At 48.6% G+C, this 17571-nt stretch overlaps 1 protein-coding gene across 17 annotated transcripts in view; it reads right to left on the bottom strand.

Moving 5' to 3' along the window:
• CUX1 (cut like homeobox 1) overlaps positions 1-17571 on the bottom strand; it is a 353788-nt gene that overhangs the window by 38649 nt on the left and 297568 nt on the right. For 12 of the 17 annotated variants that reach the window (XM_079786428.1, XM_079786415.1, XM_079786430.1 and 9 more), the window contains one exon: positions 1389-1691. The exons of the other annotated variants lie outside the window; for them this stretch is intronic. In XM_079786428.1, coding sequence (XP_079642554.1) covers positions 1389-1691 — 303 coding nt within the window. The remainder of the gene's footprint in view (positions 1-1388; positions 1692-17571) is intronic. 17 annotated transcript variants of the gene reach the window in all.

Raw genomic sequence — 17571 nt, forward strand, 5'->3', positions numbered from 1 at the left:
AGAGGGATAGAGAGTCAGAAACATCGATGAGAGAAACATCGACCAGCTGCCCCCTGCACAACCCCCACTGGTGATGTGCCCACAACCAAGGCACATGCCCCTGACTGGAATTGAACCCGGGACCCTCCAGTCCGCAGGCCAACGCTCTATCCACTGAGCCAAACCGGTCAGGGCGGAATTAGCCATTTTAAAGTCAACAGCTAAATTTTTATTTTAATGAATTAATTAAAAATGTTCTCAGCGGATATTACTTTTCTCTTGTTCTGTTTTGCACAAGCAGTTAAGTGGAAGGCTTCAATCAGACAAGCTGGCCTCATCCCCAGGCTGTGAGGTCACTGTGCAAACTTTCCTGGAACGTACTTCACTGCTACTCCCTTCTTTTCCTGTCCCCTGGGAAAAACAGATACACAGGTCCCTCCTGAAGGTACTGGGAAAATTCCAAAAACTCTGTGGTGTCATTTTAACATGCATAGAAGAGATCAAGGCTCTCTCTCTTTTTTTTTTTTTACCTCATAATTTAATTGTAAGTAAATCTTGGTTAAAAACATTTAAAAATTAAAGGGTATTAATTTTCATATATGACATAGGAACCGGAAATTTTGTCCGAAAACAATGCTCTTTTAATTGACTTTACTCCCGGGTAATAAGAAGGCTGTGTTCGGGAGTGGCTGTTTCCATTCTCTGGATGCCTAAACTAGAACCCGACTTGGTCCAATACTATCCTGCAGGAGCACAGTGGTTTGAAATGACTGAACACCTAATATTCTTATAGCTGCAGCCATTTGATCAGTGGTGCCATAGAGCCCTCAGTGAGAGCCCCCTCAAACAGAGCACAAGAGGGGTGGGGAGAGGGGCCTGCGGAATGGAAGCAGCTTCATGAGGCAGAGGAATGCCAGGCAGAGTGCTAGCAGGGCTGCTACTCACAGCCCCATGGTAGGCATTGTTATTCCAGTTTTATTGAGGAGCCTCAGAGAGTAGCTTGCTCAGTAGCACAGAAGGAGAGTTGGGATTTGAATCCAGTCTGTCAGACTCTTCCACTGTGCCATCTGGATGCTGCTGGGCTGATGCTGATCCTGCCCAGCTCTGGTGCCCACAGGGTAGAGCCCTACTGGGCATGCTACAATCAGAGTGGTTGGAGTGGATGGTCTGAGTAGGCTGCAACCCTAAATGCATATCTTTTAAGAGGTCCCAGAGTGGGCACAGCTGGGATTGACCTGGAGACCTCTAGCATCCTTATGAGCCCCTTAAGTGTTCACAACTGTGGGACTTTTTGTAAACATTTAAAACTTCTGGTTGGTTCAGCCTGAGGCCCCTCCACCCATTCTTCCTAAGAACTCCACAGGAAGCGACCTGCCACCTCTGGAATAGCAGCTCTGGAGGGAACTTACCAAGGTTGTTGTCAGTCAGCACCTCCTTGACCCTCTTGGTTATACCGTAGGTGTCCAGCTCTGGAGACATGGCTACCAACTCTTGAATGCTGAGGGCCGAGTGTCCAGAGAGAGGCAGTGGGGTGGTGGGCTGGGAGTCGGAAGCAGGCGGGTCGCTGGGTTCTGGTGGTTTGCCATCCTTACTTGTTTCAATGGGGGGACAGGGCTGCTGGACCAGTTCAGTCAAACTCTTCACCGATTCACTCGAGCTCATTGGTGATTCTGGTGCAGGGCTGCAGCTGGCAGAGGTCTTTGGCGTGCTTTCTGTAATTAAAGCACACAGAAAATTTAGGCTGAAACAGCCACCTTTCACCATGTACATCTACTTTCCTTACCTAGGACAGTAAGTAAATGCCCTGTATAAGAAGGATACAGCATGGCAGTCTATGAATCTACTTTAATTGTCTTATAGTTTTTTGACTGAGAGTAACCACTCATTTTTGGTATTAAAAAAATAAAAAAAAATAGCCCGGCCAGTATGGCTCAGTTGGTTGAGTTTCATCCCATGCACCAAGAGGTTGCCGGTTCAATTCCTGGCCAGGGCACAGGCTTAATACCCAGTAGGGGTTGTGCAGGAAGAGGCTGATTAATGTTTCTCTCTCATGGATATTTCTTTTTCTCTCCCTCTTCTTTCCCATCTCTCTAAAATCAATAAACACATATTTAAAAAGAATAATAGCAATAGAAGAAAAACTTAGGTTTAAATAAAAGGTTTCTGACGACTCAGTACAAGGGCCATTCTGTTAAAAAAAATGTCATATTGCCCCGATGGTGTGGCTCAGTGGTTGAGCGTTGATCTATGAACCAGGAAGTTATAGTTTGATTCCCGGTCAGGGCACATGCCCGGGTTGCGGGCTTGATCCCCAGTGAGGGGTGTGCAGAAAGCAGCCAATCAATGATTCTCTCTCATCATTGATGTTTCTTTCTATGTCTCCCTTCCTTTCTGAAATAAATAAAAACATTTTAAAAATGTCATATTAATCATGTGCTATCATTGTCATGATTTCTCCCAATGGTTCCCTATCTCTATATATAAAGGCCTACACGACCATTACGACCGAACGGAACGACCAGTTGCTATGATGTGCACTGACCACCAGGGGGCTCAATGCAGGAGCTGCCCCCTGGTGGTCAGTGTGCTCCCACAGTGGGAGCGCTGCTCAGCCAGAAGCAGGGCTCATGGCTGGCAGGTGCAGTTGCTGTGGAGGGAGCCTCAGTGGGGCTGGGATGAGCTCCAGTGGAGCTGTGCCTGGCCCCGGCTTGGGCTCCTCCCAGCCGCCTGCCACTTTGGCAGTCCAACATCCCCATGAGGGGTCCTGGATTGCGAGAGGGCACAGGCCAGGATGAGGGACCCCACCCGTGCATGAATCCATGCACTGGACCTCTAGTTTTATATAACAAAAGCCTAATATGCTAAGTGTCCGACCGTTCGTGTGACCGTTTGACCAGTTGCTATGACGTGCACTGACCACCGGGGGAAGATGCTTGACCAGTAGGTTAGCTTGCTGCTGGGGTCCGGCCGATCGGGATTGGGTGAGATGGGCCAGACACCTCCAGGAGCCCTCCTGTGATCCCTCCCCGGCCCCGATTGTGCACTGGTGGGGTCCCTTGGCCTGGCCTGCACCATCTCTCAATCCAGGACCCTTTGGGGGATGTTGGAGAACCTGTTTCGCCCGATCTCCACAGGCCAGGCCAAGGGACCCCACTGGTGTACAAATCTGTGCACTGGGCCTCTAGTAATTCTATAATTCAGAAGTACCTTACCTAGATTATGATTCACATACTAATTTTGTCTATAATTTCCAGAACAAATAAAATGGATATATTATTTTAAATGAGGGCTGCCATGATGTGTGGCCACTACAGTGATGATCCTTGATAAGGAGACCTAAAGCCCTAGCTGGCACTTGGCAGCCCAGGGCTGAGTCTCAGGAACCCAGGCTGGTTCTCACTATAATCCCAGAAGGCTCCAGGCACCCAGACTGGAGAGAAATGACAGAAGAGGAGCACTCCCCCCCCGGTCCGCCCCCCCACCGTTTTCTGTCAAACCATAGGAGGTGTTTCTGAAAACCAAGCTTTGTGCCACACTGACACGAACACCAGGAGAGATGGGGTCATGCGTTCCTTTCTTGAGGAGGACCTCTGTCTTGTTTTTGCATGTGCCCAATGGGGAGTGCCACCTCATGCTCTGTGGAGGGTGGTCCCTTCTGGCCTCTCTGTTAGGATCACCCATTAAACCAGGCATCTATTCTAGTTTTGGGATGTCTGGAATAAAGGCTTTGGCCATTTCCTAATTCTATCTAATAAAGAGGGAATATGCTAATTGACCATCATGCCCTCACAAAGATGGTGGTGCACACAGCCAATAAGGAGGGGATATGCTAATTGACTGCCACACCCTAAAAGATGGTGGCGCCCAGTCCCCTCAGCCCCACCAGAGTGGCAGACGCGCGGCACGGCCGGGCCTGCCCTCAGGTGGGTCCGGCTGCTCCATGTGCCTGCTTCTGGTGTCCCCCAGTCCCCTCAGCCCCCCAGGGCCGGCCCGAGGCGCAGGCAAGCCTCAGATGGCAGCTGCGCAGCCAACGCCTGAGGTGCAGGCAAGCCTTGGATGGTGGCTGCCCAGCTGCCCAGGGCTGCCCAAGGCTCAGGTAACCAGGGCCGGCCGAGGCTTGTGCTGCCGGCAGTGGCAGCAGCAGAGGTGTGATGGGGGCATTGCCTTCCCCTGATCGCCGGGTCGCCTCCCACCCCTGAGGGCTCCCGGATTGCGAGAGGGGGCTGGCTGGGCTGAGGGCCCCCCCTTCCAGTGCATGAGTTTTCATGTACAGGGCCTCTAGTTTTCAAATATAGAGAAAGACTATGTCCAGGTGGAAAATACGAAGTGACATTGCACTGCTGTCTTATCCACAAGGTAAAATCTGCCTTTGGCTCCGTGTTTTGGCGCTTTCTCTTCCTCTTCCCCCATCCCCACTGAGCATAGCACATGGTGAGACCCCACAGAGCCATGTGGGAGGGGCCAGGCCAGGCATTGTCACGTGGGTGCTATGGCCTCAGAGAGATGATAGCTCATGAAGCCAGGCCACTCAGTGAACGTCAGCACATATAGGTGCCCCCCAAATACTCGCTACCTCACTAAACAAAATATAACACTAAGCAATAAATAAATTACAGTTGATCATATAACTGGAGTATCCTTTGATAGACATATTATATACAGGATAATAACCTATTTTGAACCCAAGAAAATAGAAAATGTATTCTAAATACAAGGGATATTTTGTATAAATATTTAGAAAGATAAAATCCCAAATAAAACAACTGCAATTCAACCAACAAACCCGTTTATTGTCCTAGAATGGTACAGAATTCCACCAGCGCATAAACCTATGTCCTCAACCTGGAAAATCAGGTTAAAAAACAACAATGGTTTATGAAAGATGTAAAAGAAGCAGACATAACGGCAGAAATGGTCCATATAAATCTTTAAGGCAATATGAATCCTACAAATCGGATTTCTTCTCTCTGCTCACCTCCAGGTCATCAGACAACTGGATATAAAACCCAGCAAATGTTATTTTTGTATCTGAAGCAGCAAAGGAATTGTACTGTAAATTTGCCCTGATTCACCCATGCGAGGGACCAATTTGGCAGATCATCCATCTTGCTCACTGTATACTGTCAAGGATGGCATGAATTCCCCACATGATAAACAGATTTCTTCTCAGGTTTGTGTCCTTTAACCCACAGCAAGGTCAAAATCATGGCTGCCTGGCTAACAGACAGCATGGTGCCACTGCCCTAGTGCTCTCCCCATTTTGTTCTGGGTGCTGGCTGAGGCAGAGCTCCCTGAATAACTCAAGCGGCGGTGCATTCCCTTCTCCCAGGCATTCTCCGCAAGCTGTTCACATGCATTTTTTGCCATAAAGAACCCTTAAGAGAACAGAGGCACTCACCACATGTGACCGGCTCGTGGCTACAGACAAAGGCAAACACCCAAGATCAAAACCTCATGTGGGCCTTGAAATGTACTGGGCCATCTTGTGTCTGCACCTCCATTCTGAGTCTGTGTCTAAAATGTAACAGACAACTTGAAGCTGAGTGAGCTTTCTGGGGGACAATTACTCACCGACAGATACACGTGCCCACAGATGCCGGTGCAGGTCACAGAAAGCAGAATCTGGGCCACATTTTTGGATAGGCACAGACAGATTAAAACAGCAAGCATCCAGTGGAGATACCAAGGAATCTACACGCCCAGAGCATCACGGAAAGGAAGAGTCATTCTTTAGAAAGCTATTTCTAGTAAGCACACAGCTCCTGAGGCAGGACTGGCACTACAAAACCAAACCCATTAATGAGTTCCCACAGCCCCTGGCAAGGTGGCCAGGCCCCTGGGTCTGGGGAGGACAGGTGCTTGCTCGTCTGACTCACCATCATCACAGACAAGAAACCTAACTCAACAGAAAAGAAGAAATTTTACTTTTTTTCTTTTAAAAAAATTAGCAAATGGACCCTTCTGATTAAAACAATACTTTTTTTTTTTTTTTTTTAAAGAATAAGGCTTTGCTTCACAACATGTGCTTAAAAATAATTAAGAAGAAAAACGAGGAATCCTGGGCTTGGAATTAACACACTGAACTTGGGGATGAAAGCTACCTCTACGAGCCAGCTACGTTAACTTGAATAGGATTCTTCACTTCTAGGAACATCCTGATTTCCGTGACTGAAAAATGCAGACAGCATTGTATTGAGGAACTAGCCTGCCACAGAGTTATTGCTATGAAACACAATCTAAATTTGATGTTAAGAAAAAGAGCAGTTATTAAATGTATTTGTTTATATAAAGGTCCCTTACATTCAATACAAATCACCTCATGATTTATTACTATTTGTTCCACAGTACCTGGCACAAGACTGAGATGCTGGTGGTAGACTCAAAGGCTACATCGTATATGATACCATTTAGATGACATTCTGGAAAAGGTAAAACTACAGGGACAGAAAACAGATCAGTGGTTGCTAGGGGTGAGGGGCAGGAGTTGACTACAAAGGGGCATGAGGGAATTCTGGGGGAAGATGGAATTATTCTATATCTTGGTTGCCAAAATTCTTGTAAGTTATACTTCAATATAAAGTTAGGAAAAAAGTGCTGGTGGAAAGAATAAATGAAGATGTGTCATTCCATACATTCTTTCACTCATTCCCTAAGTCTATTGAGTTAGGCCTTTGGGAAAATGGCAGTGAATGGGCAAAGGTGGCCCTGCCTTGTTGGAGCTCACACCCATAGAGAAGATGGTCATTAAATATAAGTAACTATAGGGCATGAATGTCTTGATGGGAGACAGATGGGGGAAGCATACAGCTGTGGCCTAGGGATCAGAGAGACCTACTGGTAGAGTAACATTTCAGGTAGACATCAGGCATGAACAGGAAGCATCCAGGTAAGTCAGGAAGAGTAAGAGCGGCAAAGAAAGAGGTAGATTGTTCCAGACATGTGATTGGTTTGACGCATGAGTTTGGTGCAGCAAGAACACAAGGCAGCTCTCGCCATATGAGAACACAGGGAAGAGAAGGCCATCTATGAACCAGGAAGCTGACTCATCAGACACAGAACCTACTGGCATCTTGATCTTGACTTCTCAGAGCCTTTGAATTAGGGTCCTGCATTGGGGAGCCAGGGAAAGGTCCTTCACCCTGGCAATGCTTTGCTTCTGGGGACACAAACGGGCACTAGAATATGTACTGAGGCCTTGTCTGAAAGAGCAAAAAACTGGAAATAGTGTCTATCACCAGAAGACTCGGTCTCCAGATTGTGGCATACTTATACAATACACTGTGTGCTATAAACAGCAGCGAGAATGTCAGGACTGGGGCCACATGCATCCAAAGCACAGCGGTGAGCCCACAGAGCAAGGTGTGGAACAAAACAGAGCAGCACATTAGCACGCAGGCTGGCCGTTTGCCTGTACTGTATGTATGTTGTGGTGTCTGCCTGGAACATACAAGGGTGTAAAGTCACGCACAGGAATGATAAAGAGTAAGGAGGGATGGACCGTAGCTGACTTCTAGGAGGGATGAACTTTGGGAGGGGGCTTCAGCTCCACCTTTAATGTTTTACTTCTTTTAAAAATATAGGATTGAATTAGAACCAAAAGGTAAGGTTAAAGTTGGGTGATGATGGGTACATGGGCATTCATTACATTATTCTGGAATTTTATGTTTCAAATATTATAGACCTAACATCAAAAAGTCAGAAAGCAAATAAGCTCATTGTCACTTCAGTAGAGAATGAACCTGCCAATACCAAGGTTGGGGCAGGAGGTCCTGAGGAGGCTGTAGTGCTGTCTGGACACAGTGGTTGGTGGCCTGGAGGAGGGCAGGGAGTGGAATGGGGAGAGGTATATAGGTTCAAGAGAGGTTAAGGAGGTAGCTTCATCAGGACTTGGGGGCTGAGTGTCTGCAGGGAGAGGCTGAGGAAGGGGGAGAAAATTTGTGCTTTCTACATTGGGGCCTGCAAAACTGGGTATGTGGGGTGCCATTCTGGGAGAGGCTGCACTGCAGCAGGGGTGTCTTGGGAAGGAAGACATCATTTGTAACAGCAGCTAGTATTTAAGCTAACATTTCCTATGCACTCACTGTGTGCCAGGCACTGTGCGAAGGCTCACGGGAATGAACTAATTCAATCCTCACTACGACCTCACTATGTGAGGCAGGCATATCCACTTCCCTCTTTTGACAGACATAAGATATTGTGCCCATAGCTGCACAGCCAGAAACTAGTCAGATGTTCCATTTTCTAAGCATCCCACCTGTACAGTTGGATGGTGCCTGCGCCTGGGTGGCCGTTAGTGGTGGAGTGACTGGACATGGTTTCTCTACACTCCACATATCAATGTGCATGAGCCTAAAAAACATGATGATGAGCCACAAAAAGCCAATCCACTACTGGGATGAGGAAAGGGAAGCAAAATGCACTTACATACTGTTTTATTCAATTCTCATGTCAGTCCTGAGGCAGAAATATAAACCCTGCACTCCAGGTGAGGAGACTGAGGTTCAGAGAGGTAACAGGACTTGGTCCAGGTCACATGGACTTAACCAGATCTGAACTCGGCTGGGAAGCATTCCAGCCTGGAGGTTACCCTGTTGTGGCCTTTGAAGGATCTGAACCAGATCAGGAGAGGAAAGCCTCCATGTTCCTATCCATCCTCTGTCTGCCACTCACTGCAGTACCATGACAGCCTCCTGCCTTCTCTTCGCTCACTCACTCACTCAAACCTTTTTAAAGCACCTACTCTGTGTCATGGACTCTGCTAGGCAGTGAAGATAAATTAGACACAAACCTTGCTTTCAAAGAGTCTGCAGCCTGCAGGACTGGAACAACTGAAAACGGGTAATTTGCATATTTGAAAAGCCCAGCTAATGGTCCACCTATCCAATTTTGACAGCAATAGCAAAGTGTAACATTTAAAAAGTGATCTGTGTGGATTCATTTCTTTTGCAAGGCTTCAAATCTTCCCAAGAGTCGCTTGGTTAGTAAGACACAGGAAGTAGAGACAGTGACTCAAGCCCTCTGAAATACACAAGCCATTCAGAAACTATAAAAGGATTATGAAAAATATTATATTCCAAAAACAGCAGGCAAACAACAGCTGCCTTAAGTTTTCAATAGAAGCCAACTGAAAACATACACCCACCATAATTTTCAGAGGCAAATCTCTCTGCAGTTTATCCGACCCACTGTTTAAATTTCCATACTCAGCCCTCTATCTGCAGTAATAATAACCCAAATTCCATTTAGTGTTCATTTGAGCAGTCAGGATAAAGTCATTTCTTATTATCTCCCCACTGTGTAAAAAACAGCTTGAAGGTAGGAAGTCAGCAAGCATTTTCACCAAAAAAGTAATTATTGTAAGTGACATTTTTACTGCTGGCATGCCATAAGGCGAACTGTGCATTCAGAAGGACAAGTTGCTGAAACAAAATGACAGGGTACTCTGTGACATTCTGACAAGAACCCAAACATTATTTAACTGGCGGCTGGTCTGATGCACCACTTTTCATTATGTCCATAGTTTAGGCTTTGAGCCTGTGCCAAACCAGGAAATTCCAAGTGCCTATAAAGACAGACAAGGATGGAAAGATGGGAGAAAGGATGAAGGCTGGGGCCAGCGAGGGGTTAGAGAACAGAGAGGGGAAGCAGCATGGTCCCGGCCGGGCACATGTAAATGTGAATGAGGGAGGAAATCAAGGACAAGAGGAAGGGAGTGCAGGGAGAGGCAGAGAGAAAGATGGAGCCAGAAGGGACAGGAGACTTGGCAGCTGCAAGTGGCACGATAGTGCCAGGAAGTGCAGAAGGTTCTGAGTGCCCGGTGCTGGCGTCCCCTGTCCAATAGGAGCCCCGGTGGCCTGGAAGGACCTTGCCCAGCGTGAGGGCCTTTCCAACTGACAGTGCTGACAGCTTCAAAGGCCACAACAGGGTAACCACCAGGCTGGAATGCTTCCCAGCCGAGTTCAGATGTAGAGACTGAGATGGAGACACTAACCCTGTGCCGAAGGGCGGGGACTTGATCGCAGGCTCCCACGGTTCTTCTCTGAAGAGACCCACCATCAGAGCTAAACAGTCTCTTTAAAATAATGAGGTTCTCTGCTTTTAAGGTGGAAAGCCACCTAATTTAGTCACAAACTGGCCAGGCCTGTGCCACCCTGGATTGCAAGACCCTCTCACTGACAAGTTCTGACATCTCCGAACACCAGACCTTTCCTTGGTGGCAGTGGCAGCCTGAACACCACTTCTGGGGCTCTCAGCTGACACTCACGGCCATCCTACTTCTACAGTCACAAATCTTCGTTAGACACAGCCAATATAAAAACATGGAGGTTACTGCTTTTGCATATGAGTGGTTTTTGACTGATTATCAGGAATTTGAAACAAAATACCTGGATACTTTAACAGATGTCACAGACATACAGGAGCCTTCCACACCCCTCCTACCACAGGGGAGAGAAACAGAAGTAATCTGACAACATAGTAAGGTCTATCAGAAGCCCCCGCAGTGCCACACGACAAAACAGCCTCCTTCCCAGGGCCTGCACCTGATGCCTCGGGGAGCGAAGGGAGGGGCCTCACTGCTCCAGGGGGTTGGGGAGAGGCTCCTCAACCTCAGGGAAAGGTCCATTCCCAAATGACACCAAACATCAGCGCACACCCCTCCCCACACCCAGGCTGGAGCCACCCCTTCTTGCCGCCTGGGGCTGGCAATTCTCTTGGCCTTCAGTCAGCCTGGGCATTGCTGTAAATCACCAAAATTCTCAGCAATGCTACCAAATCACCTCCCCCCCCCCCCCCCCCCAATAGCAGAAAAGAGTAACCTAAGAAAGGCCTGGAGGGAAGACCTGGGAGGAGCCAGAGGGGCTGGTGGGACCCTCTATTGTCCCAGGAAGGGTAGCCGTCCCTTCTACTTTCTTCTATAAAAGGGAAGAGCAATGATTTATCCCCTGCACACATCCTCGCCCCCTACCAGGGCTGAAGTAAGGCTAGGTAAGATGAGATAAAGCCCTTGGCACACAGGTGCTGGTGTGAACAACACATTTTTAAAAGTCTGCCTAAGGAACTCTTCTTCGGAAAAGACAATACTGCTGGGAAAATGGAAGGGAGCAGGAAGGAAGAAAGACCAAATATGAGATGGACTGACTTCACAAAAGAAGCCCTGGGCATGTGTCTACTGGAGTTGAGCAGGGCTGCTCAGGACAGAACACACTGCACATCACTCATTCAGTGTCTCCTGCAGTCGGAGCCAACTCAATGGCACGTAACACACAAGGAACTCTTACAGTGACACAGAAGCCAACATATTTTACTAACAGAAAACCTGTTTAATAAATGCAAGGTTTCTATTTAACTCATGCCATTTATAGCTTATTCCCTTAAACTTGACTTCTAAGCCGCTTGAAGATAGGGCCTGTGTCTTTCATTCAAAAAGGGACCCTCTAAGTGCTGGGAGTCAGACAGTGGTGGACCAGGCAGATATCATCAAGCAAGTTACTGTTACAAAGACCCTGCGACGAGGGCTAGGCCAGGGCTGTACAGGGGTAGTGTGTGCTCACACACTGGCATTGAAGGATGAGGCTGGGGTTGGGCATGGAGGTGTGCCAAGGCCTGAGGTGGGGGGAAAGAAGAGACGGGGGCTGGCCACACACTAAGGAGGTGGGACTTTAGCCCTAGGGAACGGGCTGTGGTAGGGGAGTGGCCCAGCTGGACATACGATCTGGAAATAGGGTTTTACCTGTAGTATTGTAGATAAAAAAATGACTGGAGGCTTGATCTAGGGCTGGGGCTATGGAAATTGAAAAAAGAAAAATCTGACAGTGTTTGTGTATTTTGGGGGGAGGGGGGAGGTGTAAGAGGGAAAGAAAATGGAGGTGGGCTGCTTGGGGACAGGGGAGCATGCATGAGTCCAGGAATGCCAGAGGGAGAGCTGTTCTGGAGAGACAGGCTGAACTCAATTTTTGGGTATTTCATTGGAGGGGGTGATGAATACATGGGTCTTGCGGGAGGTCTGAACACCAAGGGAGGACCCTGGACCAGCTGTCCTTGGCTGGTCACCTTGGCCTGGTGTGCAGAACAGGGGTGCAGGAGATGCTGGCCGCTGAGTGTTGTTGCAAAATCGCTCAGAGATCTACAGACACTTGGCAACTGCCATCATAAACCATCGTGTGCCACCTGGTGCTTCTCTCACTCAGGATTATTTTCCATTTACCTGTTTTCTCCCCAAACTGGGAAAGTACACGGGGGAGAAAGTGATCTTAGCAAATCTGCGCTGACTTCAGAGACACCTAGCGATGCTGCCGGGGTGCAGTGGTCCTGTGGCTGCACCTTGGGCCTGAGCTGAGCGGGAACTGGCCCGTGGGGTGGGGCACTGCAGGGATTCAGGATGTAAATTTGCCCCCCCCACCCCCGAGGCTTTGTTATTTTTCTTGTGTATCTTTTATAGGCTCTTATGGAAAAGGAGAGTTTGGGAACATTCAAAATTAAGTTACAATTCAACTCCCGCCATGAACGGAGTCTGGCAAGGCCGCAGAAGTGCCCCAGGGTGACAGAGGCAGTCCTGCTTCAGGAGCACATAGCTCACCCTGTTCCGAGCTTTTCTACAGATCCGGAGTGATTTAGAAATAATACTTTCAAATTACTTTCGATAACCTTATTACCGAACCAGCTGTGTGTATGAACACTTAGCAATGCGTCCCTGTGCATTCAGAGAAAATGTATGTCATACAAAGTCTAAATATATATTACCGAGATGGGGAAAAACAAACCCTCTAGTTAAACTGCTTTGCTGTAATCAAAGATTAATCACTGTGTGAGTGTGTGCCTGTGTGCGGGCTCATGTATGTGTCCTCTCTTTTTCTTCAGGGTTCCTTTCTGGCTTTGGGCAAACCTGCCTATTCTTCACCAATAGTTACACTCTCTGGCAGGCAGCTTGCACTTCCATTCTAATAGCAGAATACATTTTCCCAGATTTCTAAGAGCTGGAGGAGCTAAGGGGTGGTTTTCCTTCTGAGCCTTCTAGGTCTGCCGCTCAGAAACCCTCAAAAACACGGCAGCCAGCAGGCTTCAAAGTGCCATCTGTGCAGAGGCTCCAGCACCGGCCCCTAGAGCAGCCTATCCCCGCTCAGTAACACAGCCAGGCAGCCTGGCGTGCGGGTGATGATGTCTGGGCTGTGATGGAATGTTCCTTGGAGAATCCATGGCTGACTACAGCTGAGGCGGGCTAGGTAGGTGAGGGAACTTATCTGGCCCCACAAGGGCCCAGGCCGTGCAGAGCAGAACCAAGTGACGTTCTGTCGTCTGCGAAGGTATCAGAAAAGCTATTAAGGTACATTATTTTACACATCCTCCCAGTCTCTCCATACTGCTTTACTTAATTTGTGATGAAATTGTTGAGAAAGGGTACTTAATGTAGGACAGTCAGTAAAAGTAATTTATCATCTTCCCGCTTCAGTGCTCACGTTATCAGCGAACTCATTTTCTGCATTCATCATGCAATCAGCCTATTATTTGCATATTAATCAGGCAGTGGACCATGAAAGAACTGCATCCCAGCCAAATGCTGCACTATCTCAGGAGAAACACTCAGTAATTATCATACATCAGTGTTATGATGTGGTAATTGATTATAACATCTTTCTGCTGCCCCTGGGGAGCCCCTCTGCTACCCCAGCTCAGGCACTCTGGACAGACTGTTCTTTTCCTCCCCAAAGTCAGAGGAGCCACTGCTCTCTGTGTGCCATTTCCGAGGAGTGCTGATCCTCTCTCCCAATTTCGTGAGGTATTTAAACCATGGGGAACAAAACGGAGGTGACTCAGGAATGAGAGGGTCTAGCCGGAGGAAGGCATGTCCCTCTGGACTCTGAGTGTCCTCTGTCCTCAGCCCTTTGGGGTCTGGAGGTGCTGCTCTGGCTTCTGGTAAGTTCCCTTAGGGAATGAAATGCTACAACTTCAGTCTCTCCTCATGAAGTTGGTACAAAGGCAGTTTGGCTGCTTTATTTAGGTGCCAAATGACAGACTAATTCTGGCCCTCTTGTAAAGGACAAACGCAACATCTGCCAATTCAGACTCTGGCTATATTTAGGAATCCAGTTCCAAAGGGAAGAACGAAACAAAACCAAGATGAAGTCAGCGAGGGAGCCTCCTGGCTGCTCCGATCTATCCGGCCCCTCCTCACTCCTCAAGAGGAGTCTGAGTGTGGCCCCAGGGCCAGTCCGTAAGGGGTTGAAGCCACAGAGCGGGGGGGGGGGGGGGGGGGGGGGGGGGGGGGGGGGGGGGGGGGGGAGGACATGACAGCTCAAGGCAAGGCAATCCTTTGGTAGAGAAAGGCCTCAGGCCACTGTGTGTTTTTTCTTGAATTTAGGTGGGAAGGGGTTTCGAAGCAGCATGGACCTGCATCACAGGCCACATGAATTAAATATTTTCTGTTGCAAAACTTGATAGTCTGACTCTGCCAGTGATTTGTGCTAGGTTCTCTCCCCTTCTCCTGCTGATTCCCCAGAAGACACACCAGGATACATCCCAGGGTAACTGAGGTATCTGACTTTCTATTCATTTTGGTTTTGTCTTAGATTTGATTTTTGGTATTTGTCCATTTGTAATTTAAACCCAATTTTGTTCCTGTTTTGCAACACGGCCTTGACTTCTGAGTGTAGCTCCCATCGTGGAGGGATCACGTCCTTAGGGCTGAGTGACAGCCGGCCTGAACTGGCGCCCTGCGACATCTCTAGGGCAGAGAGGCCGCTGGTCTCAGGGCCACGTGTGCTTCTTCCACCTCCTTCCTGACTGGGGGCAGAATCCTCTCACCCCTGAGCCCTGGCTAGAGCCTTGGTTTTCTCAATCCAGAAGACAGGGGAAATCATGTCCATGATTAAGGATTAAAGCCATTAGCATTGTGCAGGGCACACAAATGATGCAAATACGCCAGTTTCCCCATTTTATTCCAATTACTTTTCTAAAGTTACCTGAGGATTTTTAGGCATTTAAGCTTCTTCATCCTTCCTTAGAACCAAACCACTGAAAACTGAAGTCCTCATTTGCTCCTATGACCTATTTTTGCCTCTTGTACTCAATGAGCAATGTACTGTGAATTCGATTTTCCAAAGAAAGTCTACAAGGGAGAGGAAGGAGATGTGTCTAGAGACCTGTGATGAGGGCCTGCTGGGGCTTCCTCCAAAAAGGGAGTTAGGACATGCCAGCACGGAAGATTCAGGCAAAGCAACTGAGAGAACTTGATAGGGAAGGTTCTGCCACTCACCCATGCTAAGAGTCACCCTACGTCCGGACAAGAAGGCCTGGTTCAGCACTGGTTTGCCCCAAATGGCCTGTGTGATGACCTGCAGTCTTACTCTTAAAGCTCAAGATTTTGGGCCAACTTCAAGGAATGGTAGACGGAGGGACAATGTCGAAAGATGGATGGCACTTCAGGGAAACCAAGAATCGAAGAGCTGCATGTAGGTTCTCCTTCGGTGGACCTTGGTGCTGGCTGCCACCCAGCAATGTTCACACTTGATAATTTCCACCCAAGGAATGAGTGGCTGGACTTCTTTTCTGTTTCAAAGTCAGAGGCCTGACATTTCCTGTGTGCAGATATATTATGCTCTGTGCACACAGACAACATATAATGGCAGTGGCTGCAGTGGCAGCTGCTGTTCTGGAGGCTTTTTTACACAAACTCACTCAAACCTCCCAACAGTCTCAGGCATAGGTACTTTATTTTTCCTATTTTACAGACGAGGTCAAGTCACTTGCACAAAGCCACACAGTCATCAGTGGCAGAGGCAGGGTGAGCCCTCGGCCGTGTGCTCTGAGCCTGCTGGCATACTGCTGCTTATGTGTGCTGGCTACTGCAAGTTTATGTTTTGCTGTAGAAATCAATCTAAACACCTCTCACTAGTAATTGGTTAAATAAAATATGATATATCCCTATATAGAAATTCCCTACAGCTGTAAAAAGAGGGAACTTTATGTACTAACCTAGTAGTCTCCACCATGTATCGCTAGATGAGAAAGCAAAGCCCAGTGCCCGAGTCCTGCCCTTCTGAGGGGAAAATATACCTAACACATGGGTTCTCTGCAGGAAACTGGGAACATGATCACGTCTGGGGAGGGCATCTGGGGCTGGGGATGAGGAAGGGTGACTTAGTTTTTAAAAAGGTGGAAGACCTTTTAAATCTTAAATTTTGTAAAAATGGTGCACTTTACTTATTCACACCTGCCCCCCACCCCCCATAATAGGAAAAACATTGAAATAAATCTCTTATTTTAACTCTCTCCTCCTTTTTTGGAGAGGCACAGCGACAAATCCCACTCTTGGAGCAGATAACTCTGGGGGCTAATTTATGCTGGAGCAGCCTTTCCCAGGGACATGTGCTGCTTTGAGATGAAACCGAGTTGCCCTCTCGCTCAGTGGCCACCCGGGCATGCCTGGCGGGGTCTGCAGGTGCACTGTGCTCTAGGGGAGGACAGGCTGGGCTGGTGGGCTCGGCTTGTCCCACCCCTGCGTTACAGGCGTGGAAGGGCCTCCACAGTCCCTCTGCCCTCCGTGTTAATGTTGCAGGGCGGCTGTTTCAGGATCACATGACCAGTCCCCACTGTGAATCCACCAAATGCTGGGGATGGCTGCGAGAGCTGACAAAGCAGCGTCCACACACAGGGAATACAGGGAGGTCATCATGACCAATCACCTTTCAAAGGAACTGTGAGAAGTGCATCCTCCTCTCCTGCAGCTTGCAGGCGGGTGGGGGCTGCCCCTGCGCTGCCTCACCCTCCTGAGGCTGCTCATAGGGGCGCTGAGCTGCACAGCCTGCCTCTCATCGCTCTTGAAGAGTTAGCGGCAGACAACCAAACCCCTTTTTACCTTAGCTCAGTCGAGATAAGGTCAAAATCACTTCAAAGGCATTGGTGAGAAATACAGTTTCCTAGACCATTTTGGCAGGCACGGGGGAGACGCCTCCCTGATGGCAGAGCAAGACACCACACAGCACCCAAGGTGAGTAAGGACCTCCTAGACCCAGGGGGATGTGCTCTAACTCCTGCCTCAGCCGAAGGTTCCAGGGCACATTCTCCTTCTGACCGACCGACAGCCTCTGCATCCCTCCCCCACTTTGAACAGAGTCTTTCTCTCCATGGGGCTGAAGGACCTGCCCTGTGAGCGCTGGGCCATCATAGCCCACTGACTGGTATGTGTCTTTCCCCATGTGATATCTTTGCTTCTCTACGAAGGTTTTCTGAGCCTCACAAGCCCTACCCTGCAGCACTAGACAATTTCTCTTTGAACTGTCCAGCTTGCCTGGGGCATATTCAGCAGCTGTTGGTACCACCTCCTGTGCCAGGCAGAGCTCACACTCCACACTGGAGGCCATGCTGCTGCTGTTGTCTTGAGACACTTGTCTGCCTGATTGTGGAGATCAAGCAGAGGAAGCTCTTTCCCTGGACACAAATCTGGCCCTTGGTGGTCCACCTGCTAAGGTCTTAGGCAAGGGGTTTCACCTCTGAACTCCAAACACCCTCTTCAGCCTCTAGCTTCTGTCCTGTCTTCTTCAGAATGGGACTGGTGAGAACCCTGGTGAGCTGTGCCACCAATCACTGGCCAAGGCT

The sequence above is a fragment of the Cnephaeus nilssonii genome, assembly GCF_951640355.1.
Source record: "Cnephaeus nilssonii genome assembly, chromosome: 2".
NCBI lineage: Eukaryota > Metazoa > Chordata > Mammalia > Chiroptera > Vespertilionidae > Cnephaeus > Cnephaeus nilssonii.